Source organism: Notolepis coatsorum (assembly GCF_963971535.1).
Source record: "Notolepis coatsorum genome assembly, chromosome: 7".
Taxonomy (NCBI): Eukaryota; Metazoa; Chordata; class Actinopteri; order Aulopiformes; family Paralepididae; genus Notolepis; species Notolepis coatsorum.
In genome coordinates this window covers 104,891,455-104,910,892 of record NC_140171.1, presented here as the reverse complement: position 1 = coordinate 104,910,892, position 19,438 = coordinate 104,891,455, and the positions used below count along the sequence as shown (strand labels likewise).

General features: G+C 46.3%; 1 protein-coding gene across 5 annotated transcripts in view; it reads right to left on the bottom strand.

Moving 5' to 3' along the window:
• Window positions 1-19,438, bottom strand: part of add3a (adducin 3 (gamma) a) — a 239,165-nt gene that overhangs the window by 81,290 nt on the left and 138,437 nt on the right. For all 5 annotated transcript variants that reach the window (XM_084318972.1, XM_084318971.1, XM_084318970.1 and 2 more), the window contains exon 2: window positions 8,688-8,922. In XM_084318972.1, the coding sequence (XP_084175098.1) occupies window positions 8,688-8,882 (195 nt within the window). In that variant the 5' untranslated portion in view covers window positions 8,883-8,922. The remainder of the gene's footprint in view (window positions 1-8,687; window positions 8,923-19,438) is intronic.

The following is a 19,438-nucleotide window of genomic DNA, read 5'->3' as shown; positions in this document are numbered from 1 at the left end:
TTAACATCCCAGGGAACTAATGGGATAACTGGGGATGTTGTTTGCTCCTGACAAGAGTCTCAAAGTCTGGGGTGATGGTAGACAAAGCAACTCTGAGGTCATGCTCAATGTCCAATCTGTTCCTCCGCTTTGTCTTCAGTTGGACCAGAGCTGAGAAGCCACTTTCACAAAGATAGATAGTGCAAAATAAAAATAAATATATATATTAGCCACTAAAAATTGCCCCGCGAGCCACTTTTGGGTCGCAACCCACCAGTTGAGAAACACTGCTCTAAAGCCCTTAAAAATGCTTGAACCCTTTGAAGCCTACAGTCACACCAACATGACGATTAAAATAGTCCCTGCAACATATGGCTGCATTATTTAAAACATGAAGATGCTTTCAAAAATAATTTAATTAAACATTTCTAAAAATCTAAAAGAGTAGTCTACTGACACACTAATACAGAAAAATGTTTATTAACATCTAAGACAATTTATATAAATACTCTTGGGTGCCTAAGACTTTTGCACAGTACTGTTTTCTATCCACTTTAGCCAAAAATACACACACACTACTGTGAGAAAATAATAATCTTGTAACCAAGGAATGGTCCGCCTATACTTTTAATATATAGTAATATAAAATCACGGGAGACTTGATAGCTTAGACGTATGATTTTTATTATCAGCAATGTTATAACATCCTACTGGTAAACAAAACACTGTAAATGTGTGTGTGTGCATCATCATATATATATATATATATTTACTTTTTAATTGCATGAAACATTATGAAGTATTCTCTTATGCCGCTTTTCCACGGTCTGCATGGTGCCCTACTACCTACTCGACTCGGTAGTACCCCCCCATAGATTATATAGATATAAAGACGGTACCCCCCCCCCCCCGTCAGTGTAGCTGGGGCGCCGTGACGTCATCGTTGACGCGATACACGGATTTCGACGCTAGCTAACAAGCTACTGTATGAATTCAGTGCCTTATTAGCTCATTTGCGCTAGCCGCAATGCTAACGGTTAGAACGCGAGGCTACTACCAGTTCATCCACCTCGGCGCCTCCATATTCCATTGCCGTTTCTGAATAAAACACGTATGGCTAACATTTAAACTTGCAAAGCTCTGGCCACTTCTCTCACGCTGTCGTATCCCCGTTCCCTGTTTCCTCGAGTAGAGTCCTCCAAACAAACCTGTAGCACCGCCTCTCTGGGTGTGTGTGTGTATGGGCGTGTACATGACGTAGGTTGGGGCGAGTCTGTGTGTATTTTCTTTCTTTGAGAGGGAGTAGAGCGCTGCGCCAAAGTAAGTCATCTCAACCGCGGCGGCTTATAAACTGATGTGAGGGATTGTGAGGAACATCATGATGTCCACGATATGTTTAAAAAGTGTATCGTTTATGAACTGTACCCGATATTTATATAATATCACCATATCGCCCAGCCCTACTCCTAAGCGTATATTGTGCGTGTGAACGTTGACATGAAAAGAAAAAAGTACAAAAAAAAATAAAATCATCATGTAATCTTTCGCGGGCCGGTCAGAATCATCCCGCGGGCCGTATCCGGCCCGCGGGCCGTACAATGCCCAGGTCTGCTACAGACGGTTAACCATTTCACTACCACACTACAGACAGTTAACCCTTTCACTACCACACTACAGATGGTTAACCCTTTCACTACCACACTACAGATGGTTAACCCTTTCACTACCACACTACAGACGGTTAACCCTTTCACTAGTGAAAGGGTTAAAAAGGGGAAATGGTTAACTTCCGGTAGTGTGGCAGTGAAAGGGTTAAAAAGGGGAAATGGTTAACTTTCGGTAGTGTGGTAGTGAAAGGGTTGAAAGGGGGAAGTCCAACCCTTTTAAAGAATTCACGTTATTCCTGTGCAGTTCAGTCACTGTTTGTGAACATGTGTCGCTCACTCCCAAAGCTCATAATTCACGATGAATAACACGTCCTGACGCATGTTACGGGGGAAATGTCGTAAATGACAAAGCGCAGCCACGGAGGAGGAGAGATGTGAGCTCTCACGGATTCTCCGGAGGATATAGAGCTGTTGGTGCTCTACACGTGTGACACCTTTAGGAGCTGTTGGTGCTCTACACGTGTGACACCTTTAGGAGCTGTTGGTGCTCTACACGTGTGACACCTTTAGGAGCTGTTGGTGCTCTACACGTGTGACACCTTTAGGAGCTGTTGGTGCTCTACACGTGTGACACCTTTAGGAGCTGTTGGTGCTCTACACGTGTGACACCTTTAGGAGCTGTTGGTGCTCTACACGTGTGACACCTTTAGGAGCTGTTGGTGCTCTACACGTGTGACACCTTTAGGAGCTGTTGGTGCTCTACACGTGTGACACCTTTAGGAGCTGTTGGTGCTCTACACGTGTGACACCTTTAGGAGCTGTTGGTGCTCTACACGTGTGACACCTTTAGGAGCTGTTGGTGCTCTACACGTGTGACACCTTTAGGAGCTGGGAGATAAAAGGGAAAACAATATTGGCCAATACTGCCATATTGGTCTCATGTGAGGAGGCTCTCTGCAGAAGGTCTGGGATGCCATAAATTATCAAGTCATCTTTTCTTAGGCAACGGGGGGAGATAAAACATGCGCTTCCTTCAAAACCCACATTATCATTTAGGCTCACTAAATCATTTAGGTTATATACAGTTGTGGATGAGGTGAGGAGAGGAAACTAGGAGATGAGAGGCTAGCAGGGGAGAGGCGAGGCTAGCAGAGGAGAGGGGATACTAGGAGAGGAGAGGAGAGGGGATACTAGGAGAGGAGAGGAGAGGGGAGGAGAGGCTAGCAGACAAGAGGAGAGGCTAGCAAAGGAGAGGAGAGGGGAGACTAGGAGAGGAGAGGCTAGCAGAGGAGAGGGGAGACTAGGAGAGGAGAGAGAGGCTAGCAGAGGAGAGGGGAAACTAGGAGAGGAGAGGCTAGGAGAGGAGAGGGGAGACTAGGAGAGGAGAGGCTGGGAGAGGAGAGGAGGCCTGTTTAAAACTGCTCCACCTGCTTCCTGTAAGGGACAGATGCAAAGACTCAGTTGTGTTGGTCTTGTCCCGCCTAGTCTATATCAGTCTGCCTTTAAATACAGCCTGCAGGCCGAGGGGTGGAAGCATGTAATCTACAGCTGCCGTCAGACCCACAACACTGCACACACGACACAGTAACAACACACAGAGGAGTGGAGGGAGAGAGAGGGAGGGAGAGAGAGAGAGGGAAAGAGAGAGAGACATGGAGGGAGAGTGAAATGGAGAGAGACATGGATACCCTTGTTGTTGTTGTTGTTGTTGTGGTTGTAGTACAGTATAGTAGTGGTAGGGGCCAGCAGTGTGAGGTGCTGACTGAGTATAAACAGCGTGCCCAAAGGGAACCACCTGTTACTGCTGGGGTTCAGACAGGCTTAATGAGAGCTGGCTCACACATACAACCACAAGCAGACAGACAGGCAGACAGACAGGCTTAATGAGAGCTGGCTCACACATACAACCACAGGCAGACAGACAGGCAGACAGACAGGCTTAATGAGAGCTAGCTCACACATACAACTACAAGCAGACAGACAGGCAGACAGACATGCTTAATGAGAGCTGGCTCACACATACAACCACAGGCAGACAGACAGGCAGACAGACAGGCTTAATGAGAGCTGGCTCACACATACAAGACCACAAGCAGACAGACAACAGAGAGACAGGCTTAATGAGAACTGGCTCACATACAGCCACAAGCAGACAGACGGGCTTAATGAGAGCTGGCTCACACATACAACTACAAGCAGACAGACAGGCAGACAGACAGGCTTAATGAGAGCTGGCTCACACATATAACTACAAGCAGACAGACATGCAGACAGACAGGCTTAATGAGAGCTGGCTCACACATGCAAGACCACAAGCAGACAGACAGGCTTAATGAGAGCTGGCTCACACATACACAACCACAAGCAGACTGACAGACCAGCAGACAGACAGACAAGCAGAGAGTTGGGCAGACAAGACAGATAGATGGGCAGGTAGACAGACAGACAGAGACAGACAGACATCACTACTACGAGATGACATTACCCAATGCTCTTTATGCTAGCCCCCCACCCACAGTATCATACAGCAGAACCATGTGTCTAACGTCCCGCCTCCCCGAACAGCTGGTGAGAAGCCCGCCAAGTAGACCACACTGGGCATGTGCAGAATGCGGGGTCACATTTGTGGCTTTAAAAAGGAACATGCCAGACCACCGCCACCACACATGATCAAATCTCTCACACACACACACACACACACACACACGACTGCAAACATAGGGTCTCGCTGAAAATCACTAGTGTGCCTTTCAGCTACAGACCGGCCTTCAGTCAATATTACTGAGCAAACAGACATGAAAGCCTGGATAGCCTGACCTAAAAGGCCGGGGGCTTGTTGTAAAACCTACCAGTGAGCGCTCAAAGGCCACTCCGGCACCGGTACCAGACACACAGCAGCGACACCGCGTCACACGGAGGCACGGCCGATACAGACGCCCGCGGAAAGAGAGACGGAGCTGAGTGGAACAAACTGGCTACAGTACAGCTCCCTTCCGGTTTCCTACCCAAACCACAAGATCTATTTCAGAGGTTGTGTTAGCCTGTCATGACGCTAGGCATCGTGTCAAAAAAAGGTTGTCATGCTAACGGGAGAGACTGGTAGCAATGCTAGCCTGTTAGCGGTTAGCCCGTCTGGTACCAAGGCAGACTGAACAGAAGCGCCGCTTGGACGGGGTATTCTACTGAAGTGCAAGTTCAAGTTTGCTTTTATTTGTCATGTATAGAGTAGTACATGTACATTACAGTGAAATGCTTGGTTCTGTATGAGCCCCCTGAGAATGTGCTTCATACAGTAAAATAAAAAGTAAGTAAAAGAGGAATAAAGTCCAGACACTATACAAATATACAACTAAAGAACAACCTAAGTACAATGAAGTAAAAATGCAGGCAATGAGGTACAAAAATGCCAACAATGAAGTACAAAAATGCAAACCTAAAAAAATGCTAAAATGAGGTATGGATGTAGTGTAGACTACTGAAACATCTCACACTGTGCAGCTGTTTGCTTCAGCAAAGCCTGAGAATAGGTGGCCTAGAATGCAGGTGGAGAGTTTCAGTAGTTGATCTGAGGAGGGTGTGGTCGGCTGCGGTTATATTAGGCTGCAGGAGACCGCTGACTGCTGTGCTCTGTGGTTAATGTCACAACCTCTGTTACTGCGGGGGGACACATTAACACACACACACACACACACACACACACACACACACACACAAGCACACAAGCACACACACACACACACACACACACACACACACACACACACACACACTCCTTCACAACTCAAGTGTGTTGGGAAATGTAACCGCCAGCGGTGGGAGGGAGGAAATGTTAACACAAACTATTAGTAATAGGTTGAAAATATCTCTTGAAAAAGGTGTCCTCTGTTCATTGCAATTCTTCTCATTTGCACGACGTGAAAATGTAAATGTCACAGATCAACCATATTGAGCCTAGGCCACAAACACACACTGTGTAGACCACTGGCTTCCAGCACTCACTGGACTGTGTGGACTTAAAGCAGCACTTAGGGCGTAGAGAGACACTATATACCTGTTCGCTGTATACAAACATACCGTGTTCGAGCCAATCAGCAATACCAACTGAGTCACGTGACTAAGTTGCCCCCTACCTGTCTGAGCTTCTGCGCTAAAGAAGTAAGACGGGGCTCTATGGAGAAACCATGACACTCCTCTGACTAAAAGTTGTTTCAAACGAAAACGGCTGGATGTCATTTTGCCAAATCAGCAGCATGGCTGTGAGTGTGAGTCTTTCACCTTTTACATATATAGCTTTGGCATGGATTGATTGTTTAGATCGCTAGCATGGCTAACAAATGCAAATATATTGTAGTCTGCCCCGTTGTTCTGACCAGGATTACGTTCCTTTTTGCCCCCTTGATGCGCGCACACTGAGTCTGACGTATACAAGCGAACAGGTCTATAAGATAAGGCACAAGCCGCACAACCCAATCCCTTTCCTGCTGTAGACTACAGTGTCTGTGGGATCTAGAGATAAATGTGATTTAGTCACTTTCCGTATTCTTAGTATTCCATCTCAGACATCTTGGTGACGAGCAAACGGCAGGTGATTGTATTCAATTACCACATAGGTTACCGTGACAACCGTGGTCAATGAGCTGTGGCGTGGCGCCATATTGGTAGGCATGACACGCTATGAGGATACTATGAATACTTATGAGACTCTGTGGGCTGTGTGTGTGATGCATAGGTGTAGATTTATGGGGGGTTACAGGGGGACATGGCCCCCCTCAATATCGAGAAGAGGTAAAGTTGTCGCCCTCGGAAAATATAGCTAATGTGAAAGTACAGTAGTCCACACACACACACACACATGTGCATTCAGTTAAGTTGGAATATGACTGTAATACAAACAGTTCAGTTTGTCAGGTACATGCAACACAGATTACAGTGTTTACATCTGTCTGCTTGAGAAAATACCATGTTCTGCAATAAAAATGATTGAAGTGAGATGAACAGTTATTTTAAATGTGTGATCTAAAGATAAACAAAGGGTTTTAAAAGTGTTATATTTATCTTCTCTTATAGTACCAGAGAGAAGCTGAGGAGAATCAACCAGCAACAAAACATTTTAAGATTGAACCTTTTTCCCTGTGGTATCGAAAATGGTATCGAATATCGATGTTTTTCAAGGTATCGTATCGAAGTTCGAAATTCCAGTATCGTGACAACACTACTCGGTAGTACCGACGTGATTCGGTCGGTACCCTTAGAAGTACTTGATTCGGTACCCATCCCTAGGTGTGATATCTCTATAGATAAACATGACCCCGTCCCCCTCTATACTCACAGGACTATTTATTTATTTAGAACAATTTGTTAAAATATATATACTGTATAATATTGCAGCGAGCGTCGTCTGCATCTAGCTTTGTAAAGTGTAACACTTGCGATCACGCTTGCCATTGCCCCGACTGCTTTGTTGTTGAATCAAGTCAAATCCTAGGTAAGCGTGTATTGTGGGTGTGAACGTTGACGTGAAAGTGCGGCACAGTTCATAGGTTTCGTTTCGTGGTAACCGAAGCGTTGACCGAAATGTGGCACCTGGCGGATCTCACGTGAATTGGTACTCGGTAGTACCAACGTGATTCAGTCGGTACCCTATGACGGCAGCCGACTAGTACGCGTGCTGGAGGGGGGAGCCTAAGACTGTCTCATCACCAAAGTCCTATCCCCCTGTCCCTGCCCCTCCCGTTGCTGGACAATCTTTCCTCCCTCCCTCCCGCCTGGCGCAATGACACCCAGGGAGTGAAATTAACTTTTTGACTCACCGGCCAGTGGCGGGTAGATGGGAAGAATCAACAACATTTTTTTTATTATTATTTTATATAATTTTTTTTTAATAAAATATATATATTATATAATCATACTTGTGATTGTGTTATCTGCGAGACATCGCCACCTCGCTGTCTGCAAACAGCTCCACTGTCTGTGTGTATACTCGAGTGGCCTCCAGCTCCAGCAAGGATTCTCCGGCGCTGCAGCTGGACCCTAAACGCTACATTCAGCATGCAAAAGGATTCTCCTGAGCTACCCTATTCAGCAGCGATGTAAGCCAGGGACTCGAATACGCATGTTGTTGTTGTAGGACATTGATGCCAGGAGCTATCTGTAGCTACTGCTGGATGGCGTTGGGACAACGCCTCAGTGAACTATTTAGTTTACTGCGACATTTCGTAGTGACTAGTGAGCTACCTAGCCAACAGAGGTATTATGCACTGGACTATTGCTGGAGGATTTGTTGATGTCTGGAGCTATCAGTAGCTAGCCGGCTGGATAACGTTACACAATGCCTCATGTATTAAACTAAGTGAATAGTTGACTGGGTCATTTTGTAACGGTAGCTAACGTTATCTCACGAAGGTCCCACACTGACTAGACTAACGTCACGGTGACTCGGAGGCAATAGCCTCTGTTTACATGCAGGCATACAGGGGTAGGAGCAGCAGCAGCAGTGCTAACTAACGTCACGGTGACTCGGAGGCAATAGCCTCTGTTTACATGCAGGCATACAGAAACAGGTGGGGAGGGTGTAGGAGCAGCAGCAGCAGCAGCAGCAGCAATGCGCGGTGCGCTGCATGTCTGTGCTGAGACAGCGAGTGAGAACTCCGCTAAGGAATTGGATCATGATTTTCGGTTTTCACATGACTATTTGATTGCCCGCCACACGGCGGTCAGACCTCTCAGTGGGAGGCGCCAAACGTAAAAACTGAGCGCAAATGGCGGGTGGCGCTCTCTAGTTTCGGTCCCTGATGACACCCCGGTGTTGCTGCAGCCGACAATCGCATACAGTGTCTCAGGCATTCTGTAGTCGACATGTGTCAACAAATGTACATGCCTGTTTGAATTTATGTTGTGCCGGGCCCGTTGTTACTGTAAAAATGTAATGATTGTGATATGATGTTGTTAATGAGACGATGAGCTGTATGTGTATGTCACTGGAATTTCCCCCAAGGGGATCAATAAAGTACCTATCTATCTATAGAAGTAGTTGATTCGGTCCCCATCCCTAGGTGTGATATCTCTATAGATGAACATGACCCCGTCCCCCTCTATACTTACAGGACTCTGCAGGATCTGCGTGACCCGTTTCTTCTGCTCCAGAACGTTGAAGTCCTGCCGCAGGTCCGGGGACATGTTGCGGGCCCTGAGGTACTCCGGGTCGTTGACGTTCACCCGGTCAAAGTAGCGCTCCTTGGTCCCCCCGCCGGGCGGGGGAGGGGTGGTCACCACCTCCTGACGTCCGTCGACGCTCATCCCTGCTCTGCCTCGATTGGCCGGCTCTGCCGCTGCTCACCTGAGGGGACAAATGACGAGACGGCATGGTGAGTTCACACATCTCATAGCGGTTCACTTTCTCTGGGACAGGTAAACGGACTGCGTTAATATATAGCAGCTTTTATCCAAAGCGCTTTACAACTTATGCCGCTCACAGTCACCCGTTCACTCAGGCATTCACACGCTGACGGTGGAGGCGACCGTGCGAGGTGCCGACCTGCTCATCGGGAGCAGTTAGGGGTTAAGTGTCTCGCTCAAGGATGTGCTGCCGGGAGGAGCCGGAATCGAACAGAGAACTTTCTGATTAGCAGACGAGCGCTCTACCTCCTGAGCCACTGTCGCCCCTAATTAACCTCAAACCCGCCCTCTTTTCTTGATCCTCCAATCACAACTGTTTGCGTTGTCCAAGAGAAGAGACAGTTGTGGAGTGGAGGATCCAGAAAAGAGGGTTCGAGGTCAACAGTGACGGGAGAGGTGGGACACGCAGCACTGCATGACAAGCCAGGATTTAAACCCACAACAACTATGTGCACATTAACACACAAGAGCCTGCGGAGGACGCCTCCAGAGTCGCCTAGCGTTTGCTGCACACATTCTCATCTAGATTTGCATCTACATTTGAATCTAATATCCTGCACACACTGGAACGGTTTGTTAATCAACCTGGTCTGTGGTGCTCAAAGTCCTGGCGTGTTTGATCAGATCGAGGACATGTTGAATGTCGGAGCGGCTGTCACCAGACCGGCGACAGTGTCTAGTGGTGTCTTCACTACACAAACACTGATGTCATACAGACAGAGGTGGACAGGAAATGACGGCAGGTCTGTCAAAACATTATTAACCATATTATCCAATGTGCCCCATCTCTGGAGTACACAGAAGGTGGATAGTAAATGGACTGCATTTATATAGGGCTTTTATCCAAAGTGCTTTACAACTCATGCCTCACATTCACCCATTCACTCACACATTCACACACAAGGCGACCAATGACCATGCGAGGTGCCAACCTGCTCATCGGGAGCAGTTAGGGGTTAAGTGTCTTGCTCAAGGACACCTCGACACGCTGCCCGGGAGGAGTCGGAATCTAACCGGGAACCTTCTGATTACCAGACGATCGCTCTACCTCCTGAGCCAATCCCATGCCTAAGAGAGACCAGATACACACACCCACACACAGGGATGGGTACCGAATTCGGTACTTTTGAGGTACCGAACCGAAACACGTCGGTACTACCGAGTATCGAATCAAGTGAGATACAGAAGGGAAAAAAATAATAAAAAAAATAATAAAATCTTTTTTTACTTTTTTTTTTTTTACTTTTTTCTTTTCATGTCAACGTTCACACGCACAATATATGCTTACCTAGGATTTGACTTGATTCAACAAGAAAGCAGTCGGAGAAATGACAAGCCGAAAACTGTCGAAATTGTAGTTATTTGAAGTTTGGATTTTTTTTACGACTGAGGTAGGTAAATTACATTTCTTGAGACTAAGGCTACGTTTAGACGAGCGTTTTGGGATGGAAGTCTGAACAGAAACCGCAAAAGTCGTCTTGCGGTTGCACTTTTAATTTTGCGTTTAGACTAGCGTTTTGGGGTGGAATTCTCCGTGCAGACGACGCTGTAACGACGGAGCCCCGCTGTCACACGATTGGCGCATATGTCACATGACGTGCTGTGAAGACCCGCCCTACTCTGCCTCTGATTCGCAGACTGTGGATGGGGAATGTGATTGGACCAAAGCAGAGTCACTCACAGACAGTGGGTCCACTCACGCCGCGGGACAGATTATTGTGTATTTAACCCTTTCACTGCCACACGACAGCCGGTTGTGTGATAGTAAAGGGTTAACCTTCTGTCGTGTGGCAGTGAAAGGGTTAAAAGTACTGCCAATGTAGCCTCCAGGTGATCGCCATGGATAGAATCAGATGCTTTGTTTACGCTTCTAGGCTACTGGCGGCGCTGGCGCATGCCTGTGATGTAAGCAGTACGCGCGACCAGAGCCGTGACAACCCTTTAGTCATCGTTTTATGCGGTTTTGACAGTTTAGACGAGAGCGCAAAGGTTTAGCGTTTCTAGGAATTCCACCCTGGAAGGTAGTCTCACTTTGAAAGGTACCCATCCCTACCACACACACCATCGGACGGACGGACGGACGGACAGACAGACAGACAGACAGACAGACAGACAGACAGACAGACAGACAGACAGACAGACAGACAGACAGACAGACAGACAGACAGACAGACAGACAGACAGACAGACAGACAGACAGACAGACTGTCAGACGGCTACCTATGCAGACAAGACAGGAAGCAGCATTGTCTCCCTCTGTCTCCCAGGCAGGAAGAGGACTCTAAATATCAGGGAGGCCTCCTGGGGTTGCTGGTCAGGTAATCACACAGACACCAGTGACAGGGCACTGTCCTGGCTGATAGCACTGTTGTTCGTTCCAGACACACCGGTCCTATCAGGGACACACACACGTCATACACCAGGGTATCTGCAGGCTTCAACCAGTTCAATTTAAGACTTTTAAAGACCTTTTTAATACCACTTAGAGCTAAATGTAATACCAATTTCACAACCATACTAGCAAAAACAAAACACATAGAGACACTGAGCTTGTGACGGCAATTTTTATTCTCATGCATTCCATACAAGCACTCGACAGACGCACCAAGCTCCCCAGTAGTAGCCCCGCAATTTTCTATTCTATTTACATTTGATATATTTCATATTATTTAATCTCCTGATTAAAGGAGCCGGGGTGCCTTTTTAATATATTTTAAGGACTTATATAGATAATTATGAATTGAATACTTATTAAGACATTTTAATACCCTGCAGATACTCTGTACACACACACACACCTACATACACCCACACCCACACACCCACACCCATACACACACACAAAGACCATTATCAACACGGAATGAGCTCCACAGTGAGGAAAGACAAACAAGTCTGACTATGAGTAACAACAACTGTGTTGTTTGACCACCAGGGTCATGACCGGGTGACAGAGCTAGTTTCCTGACTTTATGGTCACCCTGCTATCCCTGCGTCAGCTGGCAGGGAAACAAACACTTCACACACAGGGACAGCTAGGTGGTGATACTTCACACACAGGAACAGCTAGGTGGTGACACTTCACACACAGGAACAGCTAGGTGGTGACACTTCACACACAGGAACAGCTAGGTGGTGATACTTCACACACAGGAACAGCTAGGTGGTGATACTTCACACAGTAACAGCTAGGTGGTGATACTTCACACACAGGAACAGCTAGGTGGTGACACTTCACACACAGGAACAGCTAGGTGGTGACACTTCACACACAGGAACAGCTAGGTGGTGATACTTCACACAGTAACAGCTAGGTGGTGACACTTCACACACAGGAACAGCTAGGTGGTGACACTTCACACACAGGAACAGCTAGGTGGTGACACTTCACACACAGGAACAGCTAGGTGGTGATACTTCACACACAGGAACAGCTAGGTGGTGACACTTCACACACAGGGACAGCTAGGTGGTGACACTTCACACACAGGAACAGCTAGGCTGTAATATTCCAGTCACACTTGTCATTACGCCAAGGTGACAGGCAAATGGAGAGAAAGGAAATGCAGCAAATAAACAAATGTAGCCTCATGACCAGAGAGAGACAGACAGCGAGACAGAGAGGGAGAGAGAGAGAGAGAGAGAGAGAGAGAGAGAGAGAGAGAGAGAGAGAGAGAGAGAGAGAGCGAAAGAGATGGAGAGAAAGGGGGAGAGAAACAAAGAGAGAGAGAGGCTCTGTTCAGAGCTTTATTTTGTATCCAGATATATCCATTCCAGACTGTGTCTACTCCAGTCGAGATGGATTTCCAGTCCACACCTGGCATCAGAATGCATCTCCACATGCCTGAGTGACCACTTGAGTGATCCGATTTCCTTCCCCCACTCAATATGCAAACACTTAGGCCTGTGCCTACATCACTAAATCTGCACGCAAATGACATTATTATAATAAAACACAAGCTCATTGTGCCCTAATGATAAGGATAAGCGCTCAATGAAGAAACCCACTCCCATTGCCAAATGAAAGTCCAACATGCCTATAAATACTATGTAATTACACACTATAAATGTATTACGTGGTCCATAATGGCCCTCAAACAGCATTGCCAACTTCAACAGACCTGTGTTAATATGGGGAAAAAAGTTGTTGGATATAGAATAATTTCCCTCTGAGCTCATAGTGTTATACCATATTTAATAAAAACAACTCTCCAGACGCTAACAACACAGAACGCCGGAAATATCAGAAAATGTATTTCCAAGCAACAGAAGGGTGACCGTCCTATCCGGCGATGAGAGGTTTATTAGGCCCGTGCCTCGTAAAACCATGTATGCTCCCTCCTTGCGTGTTCATTCCATACTCAAAGTTGCCTAAACCGCGCGTCGTTAACTCCAGCCTCCTTTACAACCTTCACAGCTTCATCACTACTAATAACACTTCAGTAGCTCTATTTTATTTACATTTTTCAAAACTTTTCTTATGTACCTTAGTTGCTATTGCATGTATATTATATGTGTTTTATTACACGTCGTATGTATATATATACCAACTATTCGCCCGTTTTATTCTCCACCCATCGATCATCCATAGCAACGCAACACTATATTATCGCCTGCTCTGTCGAAGCTTTTAAATCCCTGCTTAAGACCCATCTTTTCTCTCTCTCCTTCAACCTACCCTGATCTCACCTGGTCGGGGACTGACCCTTAGATGAATCTGTCTAGTTTAGTTAGGATGTCTATTTGCTCCCATGTCTGCTTTTCTGCAGACATGGCCCGGGAGAACCTTTTTAACCTCTGTCTCTGTCTCAACCGGTCCCATGGAACAGCTTCATACCGCCTTCTGTCTGGCCTGCACTGCTAAACCTTACCTGCTCTGCCCTGACCAATTCTGAGTGGTTCCTCCTGCCCCCCGGGGCATACGGCCCTGAGCTATTGTCTTGTATCTCATCCTGTATACATACACTTGCAGTAGTTCTATCTATTACTCAATTTCACAATTGTCTTATATACTTTGATTCTACTGTCACCATGTATGCATATGCTCACTACATGTATTTATTGCTCCATCTCCGCCCACTACAAACATGGGAACTCTCTAACCCCCCCCCCCCATCTCTCTGAGTGGTTGTCTCGTAGTGTTGACCAAGGTGGTGGTTACCGTCTTCTGTCCGTGGTCTGTCAACGTGGTTTAGACGTGGAGTTCATTGCTGGGTTAAGTACTTCTATTCTATTCACATAATATGCTTACTACATATATCTATTCTATTCACATATATGCTTACCACTTGTATCTATTGCTATGTCCGCCCATCACAATCACGCAAACTGTCTAACGCCTGTTCCCCTGTCTCCGGCTGTCTCGTAGTGATGACCGGAGTGTTGGACGTCCCGTGATGATGACTGGGAGGATGCGACAACCCCTTGCCTCAAATAGATCCGCCATCAGCTCTATTTTTAATCTTTCAAAATGTTCAGTTGCACTTATCCATGTTTCATTACGCTTGTGAGTGCATGCTTTACCAACTGTTTTGCCTGTTTTATTGCAACACTACTATCACCGACATCTAAGAAGGGAGATCCCCCCTTGAATGGCCCTTCTAAGGTTTCTCTCCTCCACATTGCCTGTGGTGCATTTTTTCCTATTTGCTAGGTTTTAGTGAGTTTTTCCTTACCTTCGCGTGGGGTATGTCTCGGAGTGTTGCATTTATTTATTTTATTTATTTAAAATGTTTTGGACTTTATGGTGTTTTTGTTCTTGATTTATTGTGATGTTTCTTATTGACTTGTTTAAAGAAGACGTGTCCGGCCCATGGGGACATTAACGTGTGTTGTCGGGCCTTACAAATACATTTGATTTGATCAACATCCAAGTTGGGGGATGCCCCTTTGAACAGCCCATCTGAAGTTTCTCTCCTCCACATCGCCTGTGGTGCTTTTTTCCTATTGCTAGGTTTTTAGTGAGTTTTTCCTTATCTTCATTGGGGAAAGTCTGGGAGTGTTGCATATTATTGTGATGTTTCTTCTTGACTCGTTTAAAGAAGACTTGTACAGCCCATGGGGGCATTACCTTGTGATTTCAGGCTTTACAAATAAATGTGATTTGATTTGATTAGTATCAGTTATTGGTGCTCATACAGGTGAATGTATTTTCACAGCGCAGAGCACGCGTGTGTACATCGCTTCAATACAACAGTGCTGTCAGCGCATAGGTCGTGCTGTGGCACAATTCCTAATTGTTTGGGGAGAGCTTGTGGTTAAGGCATGGAGTTTCCTAAAGGGCGTGGCGAGCACACATCACAATAGAGGATTCTGATTACATACAGTACAAGACATCAGGGACAAAGCCGGCTTACGCAATCTGAGAACCGACTGGAGATGAGAGAACAAGGAGGAACAGGAGATCAGCTGTTTTCACCTCATAGAAGTAGAGAAAAAGGTCCATACTCCATAGCCACACGACCCCAGAGGACGTGATACACAGGTGACTAGTAGGCGGTCCCTCAATGTGGCCCAGGGCGCACTCCTGTGCACACTGCTAACATAATGTGGCCATGTGCGATCCAGCCCAGTAAGCGCTAGACCCGATTTCAACGTTCAGCTGTTTAATTCATTAATACACATTTATGATATCACACAAATTACTGTAAATGTGTAAGATGCACAACTAAAGTTGTGCTAAAATGATTTGAATTGCGATTTCTCAATGTCCACTAGATACAGCCCACTTCTAGGGCCAACATGTTGAGCCTAGACGGCTATGTACCATATAGACATCTTTAATTCTAAAGCGTGCTCAGTGGGAGACCACCTCAGGATGTGGTCAGAGTCCTCAATGTGCCTTGGGTGCAGTGCCAGTCACACGTACATGGAGCTGTCCACTTGTGATCGGATGTTAACGTCAAGTCTGATCAGGGCCAGAGAGGGAGAGCAACAGGACTTGGATCCACATTATACAAAGTGTGTAAAAGACTTCCCAGAATGCTGTGCAGCTACTGTAACTGTGATAGTGGTAGAGCATAGAACGTGTTAGAAGGGCGGGACTCATGGTGCGCTCCAACAGATGATGCCTAAAATATCTCTACTGCATCCATAGAAAACATCTGTACTGCATCCATAGATAACATCTCCACTGCATCCATAGATAACATCTCCACTGCATCCATAGATAACATCTCTTCTGCATCCATAGAAAACATCTCTACTGCATCCATAGAAAACATCTCTACTGCATCCATAGAAAACATCTCTACTGCATCCATATGAAATCTCTCTCTCCCTCTCTCTCTCTGAGGACCCGATTTGCTAATGCTGTGATTTACATGGAAACAAATAAAAGCCTAAAAAAACTCAAAGTGAAAGTGAAGGCAGCTGGGCACCACAGTGTTACGTAATGTGATCTTCAGTTCTACCTCCTGCCTGCTGTGCTCTGCTTCCCTGTACAGCCAGGCTGCAGGAAGGCCACACACTGTAGGTCATGACACATACTACGGTGTTCTGCTTCCCTGTACAGCCAGGCTGCAGGAAGGCCACACGCTGTATACACAGGTCATGATACATAGTATACTACGGTGTTCTGCTTCCCTGTACAGCCAGGCTGCAGGAAGGCCACACACTGTAGGTCATGACACATAGTATACTACTACGGTGCTCTGCTTCCCTGTACAGCCAGGCTGCAGGAAGGCCACACACTGTAGGTCATGACACATACTACGGTGTTCTGCTTCCCTGTACAGCCAGGCTGCAGGAAGGCCACACGCTGTACACAGGTCATGACACATACTACTGAACGGACTTTGAGAAAACATGATTGACTATGATATACTGACTTAACCAAGCTGAAGATAGACAGGGTGGTGCATGTAGGGATGGGAATCGAAAACCGGTTCCGGTTGGGAACCGGTTCCTAATTGGCCGATGCCTGGAACCGTGTGGCTCCCGTGACTTTCGATTCCCTTATCGCTGCCAGGTTTTTCCTAGTTGCACAATAATGTTAGCGTTAGCATGTAGCCATGGCAGACTCTATTTGATTCATTAAGGGCTCGACATTGCCTGGGTTTTGGTAATATGCTCCCGAAATGCTCCCGCTGTTTGGCTACTTCTATGTGCAGTGAAAACTACTTGAATGCTTTAGAACCTAGTCATTGATTTAGTTTAGGGTGAGCTAAAATTAGCCACGGAGCTATCGCTAGCTAACGTGAGCTAACGCTATTTAATCAAGCTCACAAAGAGAGATAAACAGCTGACAGTGGATAGTACAGGTACAAATACAATAAAACAGCGGGTGGGGACTGTTGTGTAAACCTTGTACTCTTTAGTTCACATATAATAAGAGCCGGAGTGTTTGTTTACTAAGTCTCTACTCTGAGTCTGTCAGACAGGAAGTACCATGGTGCAACATACAAATGTGTCCGTGTAGCAACACAAGCCAATACCTTACAGGACAGGGGCCCGGGGAGGGAGCTCTGTGTGTGTGTGTGTGTGTGTGTGTGTGTGTGTGTGTGTGTGTGTGTGTGTGTGTGTGTGTGTGTGAGACAGAAGTCAGAGGAATAACGACCTGTTATTCAATAGATTAAATTAGTTTAAGAATAAAAAAATAAATACATTTTAAGAGAATCTCAAATACATTATTTTATTTAAGTGTAGGCTATAGTTAATGTTTTATTTTTTTACAGTTTTTGTATTTTTCTGACATGGTAAATGGCTGCTTTTTTATATAGCGCTTTTATCCAAAGCGCTTTACAATTTGTTCCTTACATTTTACCCAATCACTCACACATTCACACAACGACGGCGGAGGCAACCATGCAAGGTGCCAACCTGCTCATCGGGAGCAGTTAGGGGTTAAGTGTCTTGCTCAAGGACACATCGACACGCTGCCCGGGAGGAGCGGGAATCGAACCGGGAACCTCCGGATTGCCAGACGACTGCTCTACCTCCCGAGCCACTGTCGCCCCTGACATGGGGGCTCAACAATAAATGACAATCAGAAATGTGAAGTTGCATGTTGTTATTCTAACCAGCTTAGTTCTGTTGCATTTCCAATTTATTTATTTAAATTATAAATTGATCAGGTATCGATAAGAGAATCGATAAAGAATCGAATCGATAAGCAGAATCGATAATGGAATCGTATCGATAAAATCCTATCAATTCCCATCCCTACATGTACACAAAAGAGAACGAGAGAGGGAATGCATGATCCCCTCTCTATCTCTCTCTCTTTCCCTCTTCAATCTCTATCTCTCTCTTTCCATCTTCAATCCCTCTCTCTTTCCCTCATCAATCTCTATCTCTCTTTCCCTCATCAATCCCTCTCTCTTGTTCCCTCTTCAATCCCTCTCTCTCTTTCCCTCATCAATCTCTTTCTTTCGCTCATCAATCCCTCTCTCCCCCTCACCAATCGCTCCCTCTCTCCCCCATCCTCATCAATCTCTCTCTATCTCTCTTGCGGCACGGTGGTGTAGTGGTTAACACGGTCGCCTCAAAGCTAAAAGGTCCTGGGTTCAATTCCCGTTTGGGGACCAGGTTGCCGTGTTGCCAGTTACCCAGGTGGGGTATCTCCCGGGCCTTTCTGTGTGAAGTTTGCATGTTCTCCCCGTGCTCGCAAGGGTTCCCCCTCCCAATAAGATAAACCCAATGGAAAAACATGGACAACAGATCGCTAACGCTGTCGCGTCCCTGACGAAGACGGACAGGAGCACTTGGATTGGACCCCGGCGCGGCGCACGCTGCACCCCTCGTCTGCTCCCGGCCCTTGGGGGGAAGGACGATGGGATGGGAGGTGCAGAGAACATTTAGTCAGCGACTCAGTGCATGTGTGTGTGTGTTCCTGTGGGTTGCCCATCGCATGTGTGTGTGTGTTAATCTGATGACAAATAAAGACTTCTACTTTTGCTCATCAATCCCTCTCTCTCTTCCCCTCATTAATTAATTTCTCTCTTTCCCTCATCCATCTCTCTCTATTTCCCACATTCATTCATCTCTCGTTCATCCCACTTTCTCTCATCTCCCTCTCTCTTTCCCTCATCCACCCCCCCCTCTCTCTCTATTTAGCTCATCCACCCCTCTCTCCCTCTTTTGCTCATCCACCCCCCCCCCCCCCCCCCCCTCTCTGTCAATATATCATTGTCCTCGTTCCTCCAGGCATGACTTCCACACAGATGCAGTGAGTACCAGCCTGGTCAGATCCAGAGAAATCGATGGCTCAGAGTTTTTTTTGGGGGGGGGGGGGGCAAAGGTCATTGTTCAACTCAATAAGGATGAAATCAGATATTGATATTATGGTCAAAGGTTTTGAATTAAAATGGAATAGGCATGGCAAATGTTTCAAGGTAAATGTACAGACATTTATTAAGAAATGTTATATTTATAGAGAGTACATTTATTAATAAGCTCCACATGATTCCTCTGTTGATCAAGGTGACAGCAGAGTTGTAATTGATTGTGGCTCTGAC